The sequence below is a fragment of the Harmonia axyridis genome, chromosome X (assembly GCF_914767665.1).
Source record: "Harmonia axyridis chromosome X, icHarAxyr1.1, whole genome shotgun sequence".
In the NCBI taxonomy this organism is placed as follows: domain Eukaryota; kingdom Metazoa; phylum Arthropoda; class Insecta; order Coleoptera; family Coccinellidae; genus Harmonia; species Harmonia axyridis.
In genome coordinates this window covers 21371063-21395002 of record NC_059508.1, presented here as the reverse complement: position 1 = coordinate 21395002, position 23940 = coordinate 21371063, and the positions used below count along the sequence as shown (strand labels likewise).

The 23940-nt window shown below is 36.3% G+C and overlaps 2 protein-coding genes across 2 annotated transcripts; both read left to right on the top strand.

Moving 5' to 3' along the window:
• Positions 1 to 1598: 1598 nt before the first annotated feature.
• On the top strand, positions 1599 to 3454 carry LOC123686615. Its single transcript, XM_045626849.1, has 2 exons — positions 1599 to 3344; positions 3434 to 3454. The coding sequence occupies exons 1-2, from the start codon at positions 1599 to 1601 to the stop codon at positions 3452 to 3454; spliced, it is 1767 nt and encodes a 588-aa protein (XP_045482805.1).
• Positions 3455 to 6248: 2794 nt separating this feature from the next.
• On the top strand, positions 6249 to 9737 carry LOC123686614. Its single transcript, XM_045626847.1, has one exon. The coding sequence runs from the start codon at positions 6249 to 6251 to the stop codon at positions 9735 to 9737; it is 3489 nt and encodes a 1162-aa protein (XP_045482803.1).
• The last annotated feature ends 14203 nt before the right edge of the window (positions 9738 to 23940 follow it).

The following is a 23940-nucleotide window of genomic DNA, read 5'->3' as shown; positions in this document are numbered from 1 at the left end:
AATCTTGCAAATCTTTAATTTCAAATGTCATGAGATGCATTTGCTCTACCTCACGTAACTCTGGAACAATTTGTAATAATTTCAAATTTTCATTCATATTTTTGAATTTAGTGATATATTTATTTTTAAGATCGTTTACAACAGTAGCTATTTGCTTCTGATTTTTCATGAGCGTTTTCTCATTTTTCTGTATGCTATTAAAATAGTTTCGATATAATTCTTCATCGTCTGAATCTAACGTTCCGAATAATATTTTTGAAATTTTGCCACCAAGATTAACTAATCCTCTTTTAGTTTTAATACTCTTATTAAGAATCTCTTCAAGGGCTTTAAAGTTTATATCATTTGAATGTTGTAAATATTCATAATTTGCTGTCTGAGCAAAACCTAATTTTTGGTCTTTCAGATTTTCAATTTCCTTTTGATATTTAAAAATTATTTCCTCTATCCTATTTAAATCAATGTGATAAATCAATTGTAGATTCTTATTCGTTACATTGGCTTTTCCTAATAAAACGGGTAATATATTATTTTCTAAGGGAATGATTTCGAGTGCGTTTATTATGATAATTATTTTTGTCCATAGGATTATCATTATTAGAGTAAGTAGTATACCATTTGTTTGGTCCATTTTTGAATCTGCAAATAAAATTTGAAACCCATTTTTTTCGTTGTTTCAATATTTTTTTATGATAAATATGTTTATTTTTATCGTCTCGAATACGATGTGAATCAATTTCTTTCGCATCTATCTTTTTGAATGCAGGATCAAGTTTTCTTGTATAATTGGGGCTTTGATATAAGTAGGGTTTTTATTAAGAGGGTGATCTTCTTTCGCACGTCTTTTATAATTCGTTTTTTCTAAGCGATTTAACTGTTTATCTCGCTGTTTTTCTATTTGTTTTGTGATGTCATTCAAATTTTCAATATAATTTTCTACATAATTTTGAACTTGTTCATTATGCGTACGTTCAATGGGTAATGAGTAATTTAAGTCTGCCTTAATAATTTGCATGGGAGTCATTTCTAAACTTGAGTGATTTGAATTATTATAACTTAATAAGGCTTGAGCTACACCGATACGGGGAGACAGGTTTTTGCTGAGGTTTTTATCTGTTCTCTTGTATCATACGTTGAAATGTATGATGCCCCGTTGCATTTCCTCTGCTAATACTGAGATTCATCGACACATATGCTTGATTAATAATAATAATAATAATAATAATAATGTTTATTCAACATAGATAAACATGGTGAGTTACAGAGGTTTTTAATTCTAAAATTAACTACCTGTGCGTAACTATAAATTAACATTTTCTCTTATTTTTAACCTGTGGTTGTACACAACTAAACTTATTTTATTTAGGGCAGGTATTTAGTCTTGTTTGAAATTAATATTTTGTATTGCTCTTCCTCAAAAAAAAAAAAAAAATATATATATATATATATATATAGTCAATAGTATTTTCTTTATTTGGAAGTGTCAGGTTTTTAATGAAGTTGTTCAGTTCATATAAAAAAAAATATATAATTATACGTTTCGGATCAAACGCACGATAAACCTACTAATTACAGACACCACTAAACAAATTAATACAATGGGTAAAGAAATGAACAATCTTATCGAGAACATTCAGAACAGTGAAACAGAGGAAACAATACAGGAACTCACGAATCAAATACATAGAAGACAGACATACATAATAACAGAATGTACAAAAACCCACAACAAAAAACTAGAAACACTGACTAGGAGAACAAACATACAAGGAGACACAAAATATTTGACAGACGATACAATAGAGAACATCACACAAACAACACTCCCCCCATATGTAATTGATACTCTCAAATTGGGAGCAAAATTTGCCATAGAAGACAATAACATCGGAAAAGTCCCAACACACCAAATATTGGCACATATTGAAGGAGGAATCACAAAATTACCAACAGACGAACAGAATGACATACGAATGAAAGTATCACAAACACTGAGTTCACATATAAAAAACATAAAGGGACAAAAACAGAGACACAACAAACATTTGACTAACTTTACCAAAACAAAAAAATTTTTCAAAGAACACAACGAATTACTAATTACAAGAGCAGACAAAGGAAACAAGACGGTAATCATGACAAACACGGAATACGAGAAAAAAATGAGCATTTTATTGAAAGATAATACTACATACATAAAAACTAAACGAGACATGACGCTAACATTAGAAAAAGAAAACAACAAAATAATAAAGAATTGGAAAGAGAAAGGATACATATCAGAAATTGATTACAAAACATTGATCATACACAACAGCAAAACACCAAAAATATACGGATTACCTAAAATCCACAAAGAAGGAAATCCTTTACGTCCAATAGTGTCTTGTGTCCAATCACCTTTATACCATCTATCAAAATACCTAGCGGAAATACTAACACGTACAACCAGTAACAATGAATACTACATAAAAAACTCAATAGAGCTAAAAGAACAATTAAATAAATTAAAAATAAACAAAAATGATAAATTATATTCACTTGATGTAGTATCTCTATACACAAATATCCCTATTGAGCTAGTGAAAGAAACAATAAAAGAAAGATGGCACCAACTAACATCACACACAGAAATACCTGAAAATGAATTCACAGAAACAACTCAACTTATAATCAATAACAGCTATTTTCAATATAGAGATGAATTCTACAAACAAATTAAGGGAGTAGCCATGGGAACCCCAATATCAAGTGTGATTGCCCAAAGTGTAATGGAACACATAGAACAAAAAATCATGGAAAAGTACAACAACAAAGCCTTTTTCAGGAGATATGTTGATGATTGTCTCTTAATAACTACACCAACAATAATGAAACACATTTTACGAGACTTCAACAGTGCTCATACACTATTACAATTTACGATCGAACAGGAAAAAGACAAAACATTAGACTTCTTAGACATGACACTCATCAACAAAGACAACAAAATACTAACAAAATGGAAAAATAAAAAACAAAACTCCGACCGCATCTTGGACTATAATTCCAACCATCACACCGGACAAATACGAGGCACAATAATTGGATACATTGACAGAGCCCTAAAACTTACATCACCGGAATTGAGACCAAAAATTATAAAAGAATTGAAAGACCGACTTATTAAGAACAACTACCCTACAAAGATGACTACACCACTAATAAACCAAAGAATACATAGACTGTACAACACGATAATAACTGAGGAAAAGAAAGAACAAAAAACACGAATACCAATTCCCTACACAAAAAACTTATCACATAAAATAACGAAGATATTAAAACCCCACAACATCGAATTAGTCCATAAACCTCAAAATCAAATAAAGGAGATTTTCACTAAATTAAAAACTTCAACACCCAAATCTAAGAAGTCTAATCTAGTTTACAGTATTCCGTGCAAAAACTGTGACAAGCAATACATTGGACAAACATCACAAAGATTACACGACAGACTCAACGCTCATAAATACACAAAAAACGCAACAACGGCACTGAACAAACATAAAAAGACAAAAAAACACGAATTCGACTATGACGAGACAAAAATACTAACAATAGAGCCAAAACGAAAACAGAGAGAAATATGGGAAATGATACACATACAATCAAACTTGGAAAAAACAGTAAATGATAGACAAGACGTAAAACAACTCAGTCAATTTTATGTACCACTCCTTAAAAAACCGACACAACAAAAAGAAGAAGACAAGACCTAAAACGTGACACATACCAAAGAAAACTGACTTTGACATTCACGTTCCAATATTGTGAAATGACGAGAAATTGAAGGTGAGATACATTTATTTTAATTAACTTATTTTGTGAAGTAAACTATTGTGTACACTATTTTAAATGTTTGTGTTTTTTTTTACAGCCTCAATTTTAATTATTATTTCATATTGTAAACTATCAGATGAGTTATTTTTACTGAAGAAGGAGAGTGTTCTCCGAAACGTATAATTATATATTTTTTTTTATATGAACTGAACAACTTCATTAAAAACCTGACACTTCCAAATAAAGAAAATACTATTGACTATTAAAAAGCAGGTAAATAACATGATCAAAATATATATATATATATATATATATATATATATATATATATATATATATATATATATATATATATATATATATAATTACAACACATGGAATCCATCATCCACGCTCATCCGTGAACAGGTTGTATATCCCGAGAAATGAGGGAGGCCGGGGCCTACTCAACCTGGAAATAACGCATTATAATACAATCTGCAGTATGAGAGAATATTTCACTTCTAAAAGCTCACCCTTTCACCAAGCACTTCTTCAAGAAGATGATAACTTGAGCCCATTGAACTTGGCGGGCCAGCTGGAACCTCCTGAGCTTACCATGGAGGGACTCTCCCAGGAGTGGCGAAGCAAGGCACTCCACGGAAGGTACCCTGGAGCCCTGCAAAACAAAGATGTTAATAAGTCGGAATCACTTACTTACCTTAAAGCAGGATATTTGTTCCCGGAAACAGAAGGAAGGACAATTGCAATACAAGATCAAGTGGTTCCGACAAGATCTTATATAAAAAACATCACAGGCAGGAATATACTTACAGACAGATGTCGCAAGTGTTCACAGGCAATAGAATCCATCCAACACGTGACTTCCTCATGTAGTGTGCTGGCGCCAACGGATTATACTCAACGGCATAATGAGATGGCGAAGGTTTATCACCAGGCTATCGCTAAAAAATACGGCCTTATAAAAAGGACATTAAGACCGTTTGAGTATCAGCCAAGTAGCGTCCTTGAGAACGAAAGCTACAAGCTATACTGGGATACTTTCGTCACGACGGACAGACCAGTCAAACATAACAGACCGGATATCCTACTTCATAACAAGAAGGAAAAAACAGTGGTGATTATGGACGTCGCTATCCCGGCCGACGATAACCTGAGCAAAACGTTCATCGAAAAGTTGACAAAATACCATGATCTGGCTTTTGAACTGAAGACTATCTACAACTTAAAGTCAACAACAATACTGCCTCTGGTCATGTCAACAAATGGATTGGTCGAGAAACATCTGGTTGAGAATACACAGAGACTGGAATTGGACGAGGAGGTCATCAGCGCAGCCCAAAAAGAAGTTATCCTCGCGAACACAAGATTGGTGAGGAAGTTCCTGACATCCCTCTGACCTGCTTTGGCAGAATCTGCCCGGCAGCGAAGAGTCCAACCCTATATGGTGAAGAGGAAAAAAAAAAAAAATATATATATATATATATATGCAGACGGTGCTCCAGAGCCCTGGAAACGATTCAGCACATCACATCCTCGTGCCCTATACTGGCCCCAAAAGATTATATGGAACGCCACAACGCCATGGCCAGAGTGTACCACAGGGAAATCGCGACGAAAACAGGTCTACTGCAAAGTAATGACGGTTTTCATAGTTACCAACCACGAGATGTGCTGGAGAATGACATCTTCAAGCTGTACTGGGACACTGCCATGGTCACAGATAGGTCTATAGCACACAATCGCCCTGACATTGTGTTGTTCAATAAAACCGAAAAGTCTGTACAGATAATAGACGTATCGGTTCCCGCTGACGACAACATCACCAAAGCCTATACGGAGAAGGTCAGTAAGTATCACGACCTGGCCTTTGAACTGAAGGAGATCTATGGCCTCAGAAAGACATCTATAGTGCCACTCATAATATCGGTGAACGGCTTGGTGGAGGCCCACATGCTAGAAAATACAAAGAGGCTGCAACTTGATACTTACTTGATTAGTCAAGCCCAAAAGCACTACGCGGATAGTCAGGAGGTTCTTGACCAGCTCCTGAGAACAATCTTGGCTGAAGAATCAGCCCGGTTGTCTCACGTACCAACCCGATGAATGGTGAAGAAAAAAAAAAAATATATATATATATATATATATATATATATATTTTTTTTCTTCACCATTCATCGGGTTGGTACGTGAGACAACCTTGGCTTCGTCGGCCCGGTTGGCTCAGGCACCAACCCGTTAAACGGTGATAGAAAAAAATATATATATATATATATATATATATATATATATATATATATATATATATATACGCAGGGAAGCGTAAGCTTTCGGGGACTGACGGCCCCGCGTACCCGAGTCGCCCAGCTCCTAAGGTTGGCAGCCTGGGAGCTGATGTATTTGTTGCTCCCATTACTACGAGAAGCATGAACCAGGGCGGTAGAGGGCAGCGGGCTGGCCCTCTTCGGAGCCGTCCAGAGGAAGAGCCTGATGGGGTAAGCTGTGGGGCGAGCGGCACAGCCCCCCGAGATGGTACCGTAAGCCAAATCTCGAATGCTCCCAGAAGGGAAAGAAGGAGCTTAAGCTTGGACGGGATCAGAAACCCTCCCGCTGAAGTTCCAAGACGAGATGGACGAGCACGATGGAATGAAGAGGAAAACATCCTACTTTTACGTGTTCATTACATCGCAAAGGATCTGGAACTCAACACAAACGCCAACTACAGAAAATCTTTAGCAGACATCTGGAATGACTTAAACCCACGCAAGCAATCATACGCCAACCTGTTGGCCAACAGAGTCAAATGGCTCTTGACTAACGAAAAGTTCACAAACACCGAACTAAACCACATAAAACTCAGCTGCTATCCGCGTGGAGCTACAGTGGGATGCGACGATGAAATTGAGGAAGAAATTGCCACCCCAACACCCGAAACACCCAGATCTGGCAAAATAGAGCAGGAACTACTGAAAAACTATTTACTATACGCCGGCGTGTTACCTGAAAGCAGACCAAGAATACCAAGGTTAAAAGGCTCAAAGATCATGCAACAGAAAGTAAAAGAAGTCAATGAAATCATACAGAATAACTTACCGGCCACCTGGGAGTTAAGAAATGTGGTAGACTACGTGTATGCAGGAGCAATCACTGTATGCTCAGAGCTAGGCATGAAAATAAAAGATACTCCACCTAAAAAGAGGGACACACTACCACCCTGGAAACACCGCCTAGAAAAAAAGATCACTGCAATAAGGAAAAACATTGGCATACTTCATACTTACCTGAACGCAGAAACACCATCCAGCAGGGTCGCAAAGCTGACACGCCGAATAGCTTCTGAATTTAAAATCAAGGCCCGGAACAACCGCTACAGGGAGAGCATAGCAGAAATATCTGACAAGCTGAAACAAAAAATTAAAGCTTTAGGTAGTAGGATGCAAAGATACAACGACAGGGTGAAAAGATACCAGAACAACCATCTCTATTACAAAAATAAACAGCAATTCTTCCGCCGCCTAGAGCAGAGCAGTCCCAAAAATGAAAACGCGCCTACGGAGGAATCCATTCACTCTTTCTGGAAGGAAATATGGGAGGAAGAAAGAACGCACAACAACCGAGCACACTGGATTGGGGATGTGGAAGCGGAATCTGGCAAATACAGTATGGATAACATAAAAATCACTGAAGAGGACATAAAAGCGACACTGAAAAAGGCAAACAACTGGTCTTCCCCAGGTGTAGACCAAATACAGAACTACTGGTGGAAACACTTCACGGCAATACACAACCACCTGGCAAAACTTCTCCAAGAAGCGCTCAGTAACCCCACCAAAATACCTGATTTTTTCACACTGGGAGTCACGCACATGATTCCAAAGGGAGAAAACACCTCAGACCCCAAACAATACCGGCCGATAACCTGTCTCCCGACTGTGTACAAAATTCTAACGGGAGTACTAACCCACCATATCTGGAAGCATGTTAACAAGAACAAAATACTAGCACCAGAACAAAATGGATGCCGTGGAAGTACCAGAGGATGCAAAGAACTCCTAATCTCCGACCTAATAATAACCAAGAAAGTCAAGAAAAGGCAAAGAAATATTTCGGTTGCGTGGTTAGATTATCGCAAGGCCTTTGATTCCGTACCGCACACATGGTTAATAAAGACACTCCAATTTTACGGAATATCGAAGCCGGTCATTGATCTTTTAAAGCACCTTATGGAGACATGGCGCACACAATTGGTGGTGAATACGGGGAAAGTGAACTACAAAACCTCCCTCATAAGAATCAAGAGAGGCATCTTTCAGGGAGACACCCTCAGCACCCTCTGGTTTTGTCTCGCCCTAAATCCCTTAAGTAAACTGCTAAAGGATCAAATCTACGGATACGTCATCCAAAAGACTCCGAGTACCAAGATCAGTCACCAGCTGTACATAGATGACCTCAAACTCTATGCTGCCAACGAAGACCAGTTGAAGAAACAATTAAAAATAGTGGCATCCTTCTCACAAGACATAGGACTGGAACTGGGAATTGACAAATGTGCCGTTGTCCATGTAAAGAGAGGCCGTGTGCAAGAGGGAGCAGGCCTGGCCGTGATGGAGGACCTCACAATACCACAACTGGGAACCCGTGAATCCTATAAATACCTCGGTGTACAACAGGCACTAGACATCAAAACAACCGAGATGAAAACTATCTTCAAAGAAAAGTTCTTAAGCAGACTGAAAAAGATACTTCAGAGCAAGCTTAATTCGAAGGCCATGTTCGAAGCTATAAATATATGGGCAGTACCCTGTATAAGCTACTCGTTTGGAGTCATCAAATGGTTCAACACGGAACTAAAAGATATTGATCAGAAAGTTAGGGCACTACTCACCAAACACGGCATTCACCATCCGCATGCATCCGTCAATAGGTTATATGTTCCAAGGCATGAAGGGGGGAGAGGGCTGCAGAACCTGGAAATGATACATGACAGAACAGTTCGCGACACAAGAGAATATTTTCTGAATAAAAACTTACCGTTTCACCGAACCATATGTCGAGAAGATGACCGCTTGAGTCCGCTGAACCTGGCAGGACAAATCGAACCACAACAACTTACCATCGAAAAATTGACTCAGGAGTGGCACAGCAAAGCGCTACATGGAAGGTATCCCGGGACCCTAAAAAACGATCACGTCAATAAAGAATACTCACTTACTTACCTTAAATCCGGATACCTATTTCCTGAAACTGAAGGAAGATTGATCGCCATTCAGGACCAAGTGGTCCCAACAAGATCATACATTAAGAACATTACTAGACGCAACATACCCACGGATAAATGTCGAAAGTGCTCCCAGGTGACTGAATCCATTCAGCACGTCACCTCATCTTGCTCCATCCTGGCTCCAACTGACTATACGCAGCGACATGACGCGATGGCCAGAGTTTACCATCAGGCGATAGCCAAAAAGTGCGGACTAATAAAAAAAACAGTAAGACCGTTTGAATACCGACCCAGTAACATATTAGAAAACGAGCACTACAAATTATACTGGGATAATTTTATCACAACGGACCAGACAATCAAACACAACCGACCCGACATCCTGCTCCACAATAAAATAGAGAGAACGATGGAAATCCTGGACGTTGCTATCCCGGCCGATGACAACATAGCTAAAGCTTTCACGGAAAAACTAACGAAGTATCAGGACCTGGCATTTGAGATGAAGACAATCTATGGCCTCAAATCAACAACCATACTGCCACTAGTCATGTCCACCAATGGGCTAGTGGAGAAACACCTAGTTGACAACACCCTAAGACTAGGTTTAGAAAAAGAGCTCGTGAGCACAGCTCAAAAAGAAGTAATCCTCGCCAATACTAGACTGGTGAGGAAGTTCCTTACATCCCTCTGAGCAGCCTTGGCACAAACTGTCCGGCTGTTCAGGGTTTACCTACCCTTTATGGTGATATTAAAAAAAAAAAAAAAAAAAAAAAAAAAAATATATATATATATATATATATATATATATATATATATATATATATATATATATATATATATATCAACAATTTCAATTCCCAATATACAACAATAGTTATAAGTATGATAAGGGGTGTGGGAAAATTGATAAGTGTTATAATTTCACTCTTCTTTATTTCATTTAGTCGACGTTTCGATCCCGATGGGGACCTTCTTCAGGACTCTACAATAGCAATAGAAAACAGTCAAAAACATGGCAACCACAAAACATGTAAAAATAGTACATACCGAAATACAGAGTTGTAAAGATCTTATTTGAACACAAATCAATAGCTCTCAAGAAAGCAATGAACAAGAACATCAACAAATTTAGCGAAAAAAGATCTGATATTTCGTTGGCACAAGAGTAGAAATCAATTATCATATGTAAATAAGGTAAACAGAATAATCAACAAAATGAGAGGTTGTCAAAAATGTTGTCAACCAGACTTGCCACAGAATACACGCACATGACAAATGAAACATAGAATAGCATTAAATCACACTTGGTCGCAGTAATTCACTCTCACCGAACTCAGAACAAATGCGATTATTGAAAGACTCCATGAACCGAATCCAATCCCCTCTCACAGAAATAGTCCGGAACATAGATTTCATTATTACGTTATCCCGACTGTAGAACTTGTGGAAATATTCATTCCATTTGATCCATTCAACTCACTGCCACCAAACTGGTCATAATGAATCAAATAAGTATAGATGGAGCTAATATTGTTTACATCCCTTCTGTAATTCATGGAACAAGTGTGGCGTTTAATATGGTACATCTCTAAGAAACATCTTTTCTTTCCACTAACTGCACATTCAAGAATTTTGGTGGAATCATAATCCATTGGGTGATCTTTGTCCCGGGTATGGTCTGCTAGGGCACAAATCTTATTTGGATTCTTGATGTCGCTCTTGTGTTGAGCAATCCTTCTCTTCAAAAGCTGAGATGTCTGACCAATATACACCTCACTACATATTGAACATGGAATACAATATACCACACCACTCATATTATCAACAGTCATCCTATCTTTCACTCGACTGTATAGTCTGTCAATTTTAAAATAAGATTTCGGAATCAATTTAATTTGTGTGGTCTTTAGGAGGTTAATTAATGCATTAGTCATACCATTTATTAGGGGAATAGAAGAGTAAAGAATTCTATCTACGTTCTCAGTGTCCACAGTGGTGGATGCGCCCCTCTCACCATTCGTTGGCTGTCTCGAAGGAGTGTTATTGTATATCAATCTGGACAACAACCTCTTTGGGTATCCATTCTCTAGCATCAATTGTAACAATAACCTCAGATTCTGCCGCCTTAGACTTGGATGGGCAACTTTTTCGATGCGATTCTTCAATCCTAAAATCATGTTTACCTTTTGTCCATGTGGATGATTGGAAAAATAGTGTAAGTATCTCCCTGAACTTGTTGGCTTTCGATACCAATCCAGAATCAGCCTATTTTCCGGTGTTCGAATCACCCTTGTATCCAGGAATGGGACACCACTCGCTGTTTCTTCCTCCAACGTAAACTGTATACTTTCATGTTCACTGTTAAACCTGTTTAGAACGAAAGCAACCTGGTCTTTAGGTACAGCACATATTAGATCATCAACATATTTCTTGATGAAAGGAATGTGAAAAGGAATGCTAACAAGAATGCAGTCCAGAAGGAAATCCATTACTACTTCAGCAATGGACGGACTGAAGTTGGAACCCATAGGGGAACCGAGCACCTGTTTGAAGAACCTACCATTAAAAAGAAAATAGTTAGAAGAAAACAGGAACTTAATGGCATATATGAATTCTTCTTTTGGTAGACTAGTGTGGTTTTTGATAGTATCCCACTTGTTCTCAACAGCTGAGACTGCCAACTCTACAGGAATGTTGGTGAAAAGAGATACAACGTCCAGGCTGATCAGGACATAATCAACAGGTAACTGGAAACCATTCACACATTGGGCAAAAGCAAAGGAATCTTCAATAAAATATCTACTTCTGGTGGAAGAAAGATATTTAGACAGGATGTCTGAAACAAAAACTGACAGTTTGGAAGTGGGGGTGTTGACAGATGATATTATTGGTCTCAAGGCAAGAATGGGTTTGTGGATTTTTGGTAAACCGTAGAATCTAGCGGGAACTGAATTATAAATGTACAGTAATTTACCTTGTACTTGTGTTATGTGGCCCCCACTGACCCATCGCTTAATCAATGCATTACATTTACCTTGTATTGTAATGGTTGGATCTCTGTTAGGAAGAAGTTGGTAATATTGTTCATTGAGCAAAATTGTGTTGGAGAGCTCTATGTACTGATCCTTATCCATCAATACCGTAACATTGCCTTTATCAGCCTGTAACACAAGCAATTCTTGATGTTGACTTAGGTACCTCTTACAGTGGTAAAATTCTCTCTGGAAAACATTATTAGTCCTTTTTCCAGGTTTGATGTAGTTGGTTATAATATTAGCAGCTTGGGAACGTTTGATGTTCTTCCCCTCATCTGACAGTCTATCATTAAGGTCTATAATGCTCTCTACATCTGCCAACAGTCCCGACATGGAAACCTCCTTCAAAGGAATATCAATGCCGAATCTGGGGCCCAGTGCTAGGAATTTCAATATTCTATCTGGTATAATCACAGAACTAACATTCCTAACCCACCTTTCTTGTGGTTCTACTCTCTTTAGAAGTTCATCCGATAGAGCTCTCACCTTCATCAGATTTCTCTCCTTGATAGCAGCAAATTCTCTTCTGTACCTTCTGGACTGGTAAGATTCAAAACGAATTAGCATCTCTGGTGGAAGCAACCCCTCCAAGATCTGCCACAACCTGGAAGACTCACACTCCATTCTTCCTATCCTGGTCACAGTCACAGTGATCTCAAATTGAAGAACGAGACGCCTTGATTTCTCCAACATAGCTTGAACCTGTCTGGACGAACCTGAATCACTTGCTGAGCTGAACAAATAATTCATATTGCTGGAAATATGTTTGGGAAGTAAACCCTGTCTTTTGCATTCCAAAAGGAACACTCTTCGGTTTCTATAGGATGCCAGTTTCATATTGTACGAAGACCATGACTTCTACGCCTCATATGCTACTCTTCCATAGTTGTTTCTTACTTCTGCATAAAACCCCATGCTTAAATATCAACAATTTTAATTCCCAATATACAACAATAGTTATAAGTATGATAAGGGGTGTGGGAAAATTGATAAGTGTTATAATTTCACTCTTCTTTATTTCATTTAGTCGACGTTTCGATCCCGATGGGGACCTTCTTCAGGACTCTACAATAGCAATAGAAAACAGTCAAAAACATGGCAACCACAAAACATGTAAAAATAGTACATACCGAAATAAGGTGTATATTGGTCAGACATCTCAGCTTTTGAAGAGAAGGATTGCTCAACACAAGAGCGACATCAAGAATCCAAATAAGATTTGTGCCCTAGCAGACCATACCCGGGACAAAGATCACCCAATGGATTATGATTCCACCAAAATTCTTGAATGTGCAGTTAGTGGAAAGAAAAGATGTTTCTTAGAGATGTACCATATTAAACGCCACACTTGTTCCATGAATTACAGAAGGGATGTAAACAATATTAGCTCCATCTATACTTATTTGATTCATTATGACCAGTTTGGTGGCAGTGAGTTGAATGGATCAAATGGAATGAATATTTCCACAAGTTCTACAGTCGGGATAACGTAATAATGAAATCTATGTTCCGGACTATTTCTGTGAGAGGGGATTGGATTCGGTTCATGGAGTCTTTCAATAATCGCATTTGTTCTGAGTTCGGTGAGAGTGAATTACTGCGACCAAGTGTGATTTAATGCTATTCTATGTTTCATTTGTCATGTGCGTGTATTCTGTGGCAAGTCTGGTTGACAACATTTTTGACAACCTCTCATTTTGTTGATTATTCTGTTTACCTTATTTACATATGATAATTGATTTCTACTCTTGTGCCAACGAAATATCAGATCTTTTTTCGCTAAATTTGTTGATGTTCTTGTTCATTGCTTTCTTGAGAGCTATTGATTTGTGTTCAAATAAGATCTTTACAACTCTGTATTTCGGTATGTACTATTTTTACATGTTTTGTGGTTGCCATGTTTTTGACTGTTTTCTATTGCTATTGTAGAGTCCTGAAGAAGGTCCCCATCGGGATCGAAACGTCGACTAAATGAAATAAAGAAGAGTGAAATTATAACACTTATCAATTTTCCCACACCCCTTATCATACTTATAACTATTGTTGTATATTGGGAATTAAAATTGTTGATATTTAAGCATGGGGTTTTATGCAGAAGTAAGAAACAACTATGGAAGAGTAGCATATGAGGCGTTGAAGTCATGGTCTTCGTACAATATGAAACTGGCATCCTATAGAAACCGAAGAGTGTTCCTTTTGGAATGCAAAAGACAGGGTTTACTTCCCAAACATATTTCCAGCAATATGAATTATTTGTTCAGCTCAGCAAGTGATTCAGGTTCGTCCAGACAGGTTCAAGCTATGTTGGAGAAATCAAGGCGTCTCGTTCTTCAATTTGAGATCACTGTGACTGTGACCAGGATAGGAAGAATGGAGTGTGAGTCTTCCAGGTTGTGGCAGATCTTGGAGGGGTTGCTTCCACCAGAGATGCTAATTCGTTTTGAATCTTACCAGTCCAGAAGGTACAGAAGAGAATTTGCTGCTATCAAGGAGAGAAATCTGATGAAGGTGAGAGCTCTATCGGATGAACTTCTAAAGAGAGTAGAACCACAAGAAAGGTGGGTTAGGAATGTTAGTTCTGTGATTATACCAGATAGAATATTGAAATTCCTAGCACTGGGCCCCAGATTCGGCATTGATATTCCTTTGAAGGAGGTTTCCATGTCGGGACTGTTGGCAGATGTAGAGAGCATTATAGACCTTAATGATAGACTGTCAGATGAGGGGAAGAACATCGAACGTTCCCAAGCTGCTAATATTATAACCAACTACATCAAACCTGGAAAAAGGACTAATAATGTTTTCCAGAGAGAATTTTACCACTGTAAGAGGTACCTAAGTCAACATCAAGAATTGCTTGTGTTACAGGCTGATAAAGGCAATGTTACGGTATTGATGGATAAGGATCAGTACATAGAGCTCTCCAACACAATTTTGCTCAATGAACAATATTACCAACTTCTTCCTAACAGAGATCCAACCATTACAATACAAGGTAAATGTAATGCATTGATTAAGCGATGGGTCAGTGGGGGCCACATAACACAAGTACAAGGTAAATTACTGTACATTTATAATTCAGTTCCCGCTAGATTCTACGGTTTACCAAAAATCCACAAACCCATTCTTGCCTTGAGACCAATAATATCATCTGTCAACACCCCCACTTCCAAACTGTCAGTTTTTGTTTCAGACATCCTGTCTAAATATCTTTCTTCCACCAGAAGTAGATATTTTATTGAAGATTCCTTTGCTTTTGCCCAATGTGTGAATGGTTTCCAGTTACCTGTTGATTATGTCCTGATCAGCCTGGACGTTGTATCTCTTTTCACCAACATTCCTGTAGAGTTGGCAGTCTCAGCTGTTGAGAACAAGTGGGATACTATCAAAAACCACACTAGTCTACCAAAAGAAGAATTCATATATGCCATTAAGTTCCTGTTTTCTTCTAACTATTTTCTTTTTAATGGTAGGTTCTTCAAACAGGTGCTCGGTTCCCCTATGGGTTCCAACTTCAGTCCGTCCATTGCTGAAGTAGTAATGGATTTCCTTCTGGACTGCATTCTTGTTAGCATTCCTTTTCACATTCCTTTCATCAAGAAATATGTTGATGATCTAATATGTGCTGTACCTAAAGACCAGGTTGCTTTCGTTCTAAACAGGTTTAACAGTGAACATGAAAGTATACAGTTTACGTTGGAGGAAGAAACAGCGAGTGGTGTCCCATTCCTGGATACAAGGGTGATTCGAACACCGGAAAATAGGCTGATTCTGGATTGGTATCGAAAGCCAACAAGTTCAGGGAGATACTTACACTATTTTTCCAATCATCCACATGGACAAAAGGTAAACATGATTTTAGGATTGAAGAATCGCATCGAAAATGTTGCCCATCCAAGTCTAAGGCGGCAGAATCTGAGGTTATTGTTACAATTGATGCTAGAGAATGGATACCCAAAGAGGTTGTTGTCCAGATTGATATACAATACCACTCCTTCGAGACAGCCAACGAATGGTGAGAGGGGCGCATCCACCACTGTGGACACTGAGAACGTAGATAGAATTCTTTACTCTTCTATTCCCCTAATAAATGGTATGACTAATGCATTAATTAACCTCCTAAAGACCACACAAATTAAATTGATTCCGAAATCTTATTTTAAAATTGACAGACTATACAGTCGAGTGAAAGATAGGATGACTGTTGATAATATGAGTGGTGTGGTATATTGTATTCCATGTTCAATATGTAGTGAGGTGTATATTGGTCAGACATCTCAGCTTTTGAAGAGAAGGATTGCTCAACACAAGAGCGACATCAAGAATCCAAATAAGATTTGTGCCCTAGCAGACCATACCCGGGACAAAGATCACCCAATGGATTATGATTCCACCAAAATTCTTGAATGTGCAGTTAGTGGAAAGAAAAGATGTTTCTTAGAGATGTACCATATTAAACGCCACACTTGTTCCATGAATTACAGAAGGGATGTAAACAATATTAGCTCCATCTATACTTATTTGATTCATTATGACCAGTTTGGTGGCAGTGAGTTGAATGGATCAAATGGAATGAATATTTCCACAAGTTCTACAGTCGGGATAACGTAATAATGAAATCTATGTTCTGGACTATTTCTGTGAGAGGGGATTGGATTCGGTTCATGGAGTCTTTCAATAATCGCATTTGTTCTGAGTTCGGTGAGAGTGAATTACTGCGACCAAGTGTGATTTAATGCTATTCTATGTTTCATTTGTCATGTGCGTGTATTCTGTGGCAAGTCTGGTTGACAACATTTTTGACAACCTCTCATTTTGTTGATTATTCTGTTTACCTTATTTACATATGATAATTGATTTCTACTCTTGTGCCAACGAAATATCAGATCTTTTTTCGCTAAATTTGTTGATGTTCTTGTTCATTGCTTTCTTGAGAGCTATTGATTTGTGTTCAAATAAGATCTTTACAACTCTGTATTTCGGTATGTACTATTTTTACATGTTTTGTGGTTGCCATGTTTTTGACTGTTTTCTATTGCTATTGTAGAGTCCTGAAGAAGGTCCCCATCGGGATCGAAACGTCGACTAAATGAAATAAAGAAGAGTGAAATTATAACACTTATCAATTTTCCCACACCCCTTATCATACTTATAAATATATATATATATATATATATGTATATATATATATATATATATATATATATATATATATATATATTTTGAAAAGTAATGTTTTTACCTTCAATAGTTCGCAATTGTTCTATAAGTGTTGAATGAAATCGTTCCACTAATGCATTTGAATTCGGGTTATAATTTGTAATGTAATGAATTTCAATTTTATGTACTTTACAAAGATCTTGTACAACATTATCTTTAAATTCAATTCCGTTGTCACACGTTATTCTATTAGGTATACCATAATGGCTGAAATAAATTATTAATTTATCTACAATTTCTAATCCGTTCTTTTGAAGTAAGGGATAACATTGTCCTAATCTAGAAAATGAATCTATTATACTTAAACAATATGTTTGACAAAATCGTATTGTATCGCAATAAAGATGAGAAAAGGGTTTAGAACCGACAGGATTAGGTTTATATTGTAATTGAATTGTTGTTCTTTCGTATTTACTTTTCTGGCAATATTCACACGAATTTATATAATTCTGAACATCTTTATTCATGTTCGGCCAATAAAATTTTCTTTTCAAACTAATAAGATTTTCTCTTAATCCTCGATGTATCGTTTTGGTTTCATGATACTGAGTGATTCTAAGTTGTCTTTCATCTATGTCTTCCACGTCTTCTATCAGAATTCTTGAAATTTTTAAATCAAAACTCTTATCATCGAATTTCTCTTGCAAAATTCGTGGTTTTTCTAATTCTGATGATTTTAAATATAATGTATAGGAATTTTTTGGTCTAATATATTCTTTAATAAATTTTTTTAAATCACTTTCGATTGAATTTATGGAAACAACGAATCTGAGTTTTTCTCCGAATAAATTAATTTTTGTAACATTATAATTAGATGCTTTTTTAAATATTATCTGTAAATTAGATGAGTTAACACTTCTTTCTGTAGAAGGTGTTTCAAATATTGGATTTTCAATATTGCTATGAATAGTTATATCATCATGAATAATAACATTTTGAGTTTCGAAGTCAATTATATCATCTTCGATTTCATTAGTAAATTCATCATTTTCGTATTCACTCGCATTTAATAATTCTAAGCATTCATCAAGTTCTTCGTCAGTAACTTGATTAATCACTGAAACTAAATCATCTTCAATACCATTTAAATCGTCAATTTCATTCAAATCATTCATTTGGGAATTCAATGTTTCAATTCGATTTATGTCATTATCAGATTCTAAAATAATTCTACTCAATGGGTAAGCACATTCTTTATTAGTTCAGAAAAATCGGGAATTGCATACTTGCTTTCTTCTGAATATAGGATCAAGGTTGCGAATAATCGGTGCTTTGATAACAGTTGGGTTTGTATTACAATAGGAGTAATTGAACGGTTCGTGACCTACGTAACTTGATTGAAATTGTATGGGAGAACGTTTGAATTTGCTTTCTCGATAAATATCATGGGGAAATTTATGGGAATATCTATTATTCGAAAATTCTTTATCTATTTTCATTGTAAAGTATTTTCGTTTTGGATCACTGGAAATATCAGTATAATTATGATCATTTACATCTTCTATCAATTTATGAATCAAAAAATCATCTTTTTGTTCAATAGTATTAAATAATTCAGAGGGTTTATCTAATGTTTCTTTCATTATTTCATTATTTTCAATTTCATTGGTTTCATTATTATTCGTATCATTAGTTATATCGCATTTGAAAGTTACGTTTTCAATATTATTTATTTCTATAGGTTTCGACAATTGACTGTTTATTTCCGGTTTTGGATGATTATTGTCAATAGTTTTTTCATTTAATTTTCTAAAATTACTTGCAATACGCAGTTTCTGTTTTTGTGATAAATCTCTTTTTTCAGTTTCTAAATTACTAAGGTTTACTGGTACTTCAATAGGATTTTGATTCGTATCATCTAACGTATGATTACCCCCGTTAAGCTAGCAGAACCACTTTCGAATTTTCGATTTTTTTTTTTGGCCATAATTTTAGGCTCATTTTAGGCTAATTTATTACCCTATTCAAAAATTTTTTGCTCCTTAATTGTCGGAGAAATCGCGGGTTCTGCTAGCTTAACGTTGAGCTAGCAGAACCACCAAGCTAATCGATATCTTATGGAAAATCTGATTACACCATAATTTCAGGCTCACATTTGAACCCATTACCAAATTTCTGAATTTACGTTTTTTTAAAAAAACACTGGGTTCTGCTAGCTTTACGGTTAAGCTAGCAGAACCCAATCGTAAATAAACACCTCAGAATAATTTGAATATCATAATAATTTTAGGCTATATTCAAACTAATTAATTACCCTATTCCGAAATTTTTTGCTCCTCAAATTATCGAAAACTCGTGAGTACTTCTACTGCATTCATCCAATTCCGTCAGTACGTGAAAAGTGAAAATCTCATATGAATATGGAAACAATTATTACGGCATAATTTTAGGCTCTATTCAAACTAATTAATTACCCTATTCCGAAATTTTTTGCTCTTCAAATTACCGAGAACTCATGAGTACATCTACTGCATTCATGCCATTCCGTCAGAACGTGAAAAGTGAAAATCTCTTATGAATATGGAAAAAATTATTACGGCATAATTTTAGGCTCTATTCAAACTAATTGATTACATCATTCCGGAATTTTTTGCTCCTCAGATTACCGAGATCTCATGAGTTCCATTACTTCATTCATTCAATTCCGTCAGTACGTGAAAAATGCAAATCTCATATGAATATGGAAACAATTATTACGGCATAATTTTAGGCTCTATTCAAACTAATTAATTACCCCATTCCGGAATTTTTTGCTCCTCTGATTACCGAGATCTCATGAGTTCCACTACTTCATTCATTCAATCCCGTCAGTACGTGAAAAATGCAAATCTCATATGAATATGGAAAGAATTATTACGGCATAATCTTAGGCTCTATTCAAACTAATTAATTACCCTATTCCGAAATTTTTTGCTCCTCAAATTACCGAGAACTCATGAGTACATCTACTGCATTCATGCCATTCCGTCAGTACATGAAAAGTGAAAATCTCATATGAATATGGAAACAATTATTACGGCATAATTTTAGGCTCTATTCAAACTAATCAATTACCCCATTCCGGAATTTTTTGCTCCTCAGATTACCGAGATCTCATGAGTTCCACTACTTCATTCATTCAATCCCGTCAGTACGTGAAAAATGCAAATCTCATATGAATATGGAAAGAATTATTACGGCATAATCTTAGGCTCTATTCAAACTAATTAATTACCCTATTCCGAAATTTTTTGCTCCTCAAATTACCGAGAACTCATGAGTACATCTACTGCATTCATGCCATTCCGTCAGTACATGAAAAGTGAAAATCTCATATGAATATGGAAACAATTATTACGGCATAATTTTAGGCTCTATTCAAACTAATCAATTACCCCATTCCGGAATTTTTTGCTCCTCAAATTACCGAGAACTCATGAGTACATCTACTGCATTCATGCCATTCCGTCAGTACATGAAAAGTGAAAATCTCATATGAATATGGAAACAATTATTACGGCATAATTTTAGGCTCTATTCAAACTAATCAATTACCCCATTCCGGAATTTTTTGCTCCTCAGATTACCGAGATCTCATGAGTTCCACTACTTCATTCATTCAATCCCGTCAGTACGTGAAAAATGCAAATCTCATATGAATATGGAAAGAATTATTACGGCATAATCTTAGGCTCTATTCAAACTAATTAATTACCCTATTCCGAAATTTTTTGCTCCTCAAATTACCGAGAACTCATGAGTACATCTACTGCATTCATGCCATTCCGTCAGTACATGAAAAGTGAAAATCTCATATGAATATGGAAACAATTATTACGGCATAATTTTAGGCTCTATTCAAACTAATCAATTACCCCATTCCGGAATTTTTTGCTCCTCAAATTACCGAGAACTCATGAGTTCCACTACTTCATTCATTCAATCCCGTCAGTACGTGAAAAATGCAAATCTCATATGAATATGGAAAGAATTATTACGGCATAATCTTAGGCTCTATTCAAACTAATTAATTACCCTATTCCGAAATTTTTTGCTCCTCAAATTACCGAGAACTCATGAGTACATCTACTGCATTCATGCCATTCCGTCAGTACATGAAAAGTGAAAATCTCATATGAATATGGAAACAATTATTACGGCATAATTTTAGGCTCTATTCAAACTAATCAATTACCCCATTCCGGAATTTTTTGCTCCTCAGATTACCGAGATCTCATGAGTTCCACTACTTCATTCATTCAATTCCGTAAGTACGTGAAAAATGCAAATCTCATATGAATATGGAAACAATTATTACGACATAATTTTAGGCTCTATTCAAACTAATTAATTACCCCATTCCGAAATTTTTTGCTCCTCAGAATACCGAGAACTCATGAGTACTTCTACTGCATTCATGCCATTCCGTCAGTACTCGAAAAGCAAAAATCTCATATGAATATGGAAACAATTATAATGGCATAATTTTATGCTCTATTCAAACTAATTAATCAACCTATTCCGAAATCTTTTGCCCCTCAGAATACCGAGAACTCATGAGTTCTACTACTACATTCATGACTCGGTGTTTAATCGAATATTGTCTATGCTCTCATGATATGGTAACTGTTTATTCAGTTAATACTCATTCAAATATTCCACCTATGACTGTACTGGATCTTTGTTGATATCTAGCAAAAAAATATGCATAACTATTCAACAGATCTATTTAACGAACAGGTAATATTGTTATCTGATGATGAATGTAAAAACGTTCGTAATTTTTGGAAAGTCCAAACTCCTGGTTTCTCCGAAAATATTGTCATATTTTCATAATCAAATTGTCGTTTGTAAAATCCTGCAATTAGTTTTTTACATGAGAACCTACAAAATACAATAGATTCTCCAGAAGACGCCAGTAAAACCTTCGCTGGGACACTACAATATACATAGACCCATTACAGGTATTTATTTGGGTTTCGGAGAAGTACAGATTTCTATACTTTGGACTTGAATTTGCTAGAAACCCAGAATAATCATGTTTATCAGTTTTTATTGCTCTGAGACTGAAAAAACCGGATGCGGACTGCTATTTTATGTTATATAATGCGTAATACTCTATGTAATAAAATTACCAGATGGGGAAGTTTCATAAATCTCATTACCCTTCTCAAGAAACAGCATCGTTTGTCTATTGCCTTTAGAGCTAGTGGCCCGAACAGTGTAGTATAGGTTGTTATGTACCATGAATTCCAAAATTGTAAATAGACCTGGAAGACCAGAAAATGTAAACAGAGTACTTGTTATTGAGCTTTTCAAAGAAAATGAAAAACTCATATATGAAAATAATAAAATCATCTCGAAAGTTCATCCAATTTGGCAGGAGTTGGCTGGGCGGTTAAATTTTAAATTATCACCGAGATCACTGTATTCTTTGGCATGAATGCAGTAGATGTACACATGAGTTCTCGGTAATTTGAGGAGCAAAAAATTTCGGAATAGGGTAATTAATTAGTTTGAATATAGCCTAAAATTATGCCGTAATAATCTTTTCCATATTCATATGAGATTTGCATTTTTCACGTACTGATGGAATTGAATGAATGAAGTAGTGGAACTCATGAGATCTCGGTTATCTGAGGAGCAGAAAATTCCGGAATGGGGTAATTAATTAGTTTGAATAGAGCCTAAAATAATGCCGTAATAATTGTTTCCATATTCATATGAGATTTTCACTTTTCACGTACTGACGGAATGGCATGAATGCAGTAGATGTACTCATGAGTTCTCGGTAAATTGAGGATCAAAAAATTTGGGAATAGGGTAATTAATTAGTTTGAATAGAGCCTAAAATTATGCCGTAATAATTGTTTCCATATTCATATGAGATTTTCACTTTCCACGTACTGACGGAATGGCATGAATGCAGTAGATGTACTCATGAGATCTCGGTAATCTGAGGGGCAAAAAATTTCCGAATAGTGTAATTAATTAGTTTGAATAGAGCCTAAAATTATGCCGTAATAATTTTTTCCATATTCATATGAGATTTGCATTTTCCACTTACTGACGGAATTGGATGAATGCAGTAGAAGTACTCACGAGTTCTCGATAATTTGAGGAGCAAAACATTTCGGAATAGGGTAATAAATTAGTTTGAATAGAGCCTAAAATTATTATGATATTCAAATTATTCTGAGGTGTTTATTTACGATTGGGTTCTGCTAGCTTAACCGTAAAGCTAGCAGAACCCAGTGTTTTTTTAAAAGAACGTTAATTCAGAAATTTGGTAATGGGTTCAAACGTGAGCCTAAAAAGAGCCTAAAATTATGGTGTAATCAGATTTTCCATAAGATATCGATTAGCTTGGTGGTTCTGTAGTGACTCGGTTTGCTTAGAGATGGCGCCATGGTGGTAATGTGCCACACAACATCGGCCCCGGCGTATTTAAAGGGGTCGACGCGAAGCAACCGATTCACACGCACTCGAAGATATCGATCAATCGATAGATCTTACTGGAGCGATCGACTGACCGGCAGTTGATTTTTAAGGCCACGTTTTATTTGTGTTTAGCCATCATTAAGTTTAAAGCTAAGTGTTGTGAAAAAAGTTCTGTGAAAGACAACGGTGTGTTAAACACCCGTGTCTTAGCCAAATTCA

What these genes read in the sequence shown, in the direction of transcription:
- LOC123686615 (XM_045626849.1), top strand. Translation starts at nt 1,599, where the DNA reads ATGGGTAAAGAAATGAACAATCTTATCGAGAACATTCAGAACAGTGAA. An exon ending in AACCCCACAACATCGAATTA is followed by an intron (nt 3,345 to 3,433) that starts GTCCATAAACCT and finishes TCTAGTTTACAG; the next exon opens with TATTCCGTGCAAAAACTGTG.
- LOC123686614 (XM_045626847.1), top strand. Translation starts at nt 6,249, where the DNA reads ATGAACCAGGGCGGTAGAGGGCAGCGGGCTGGCCCTCTTCGGAGCCGT.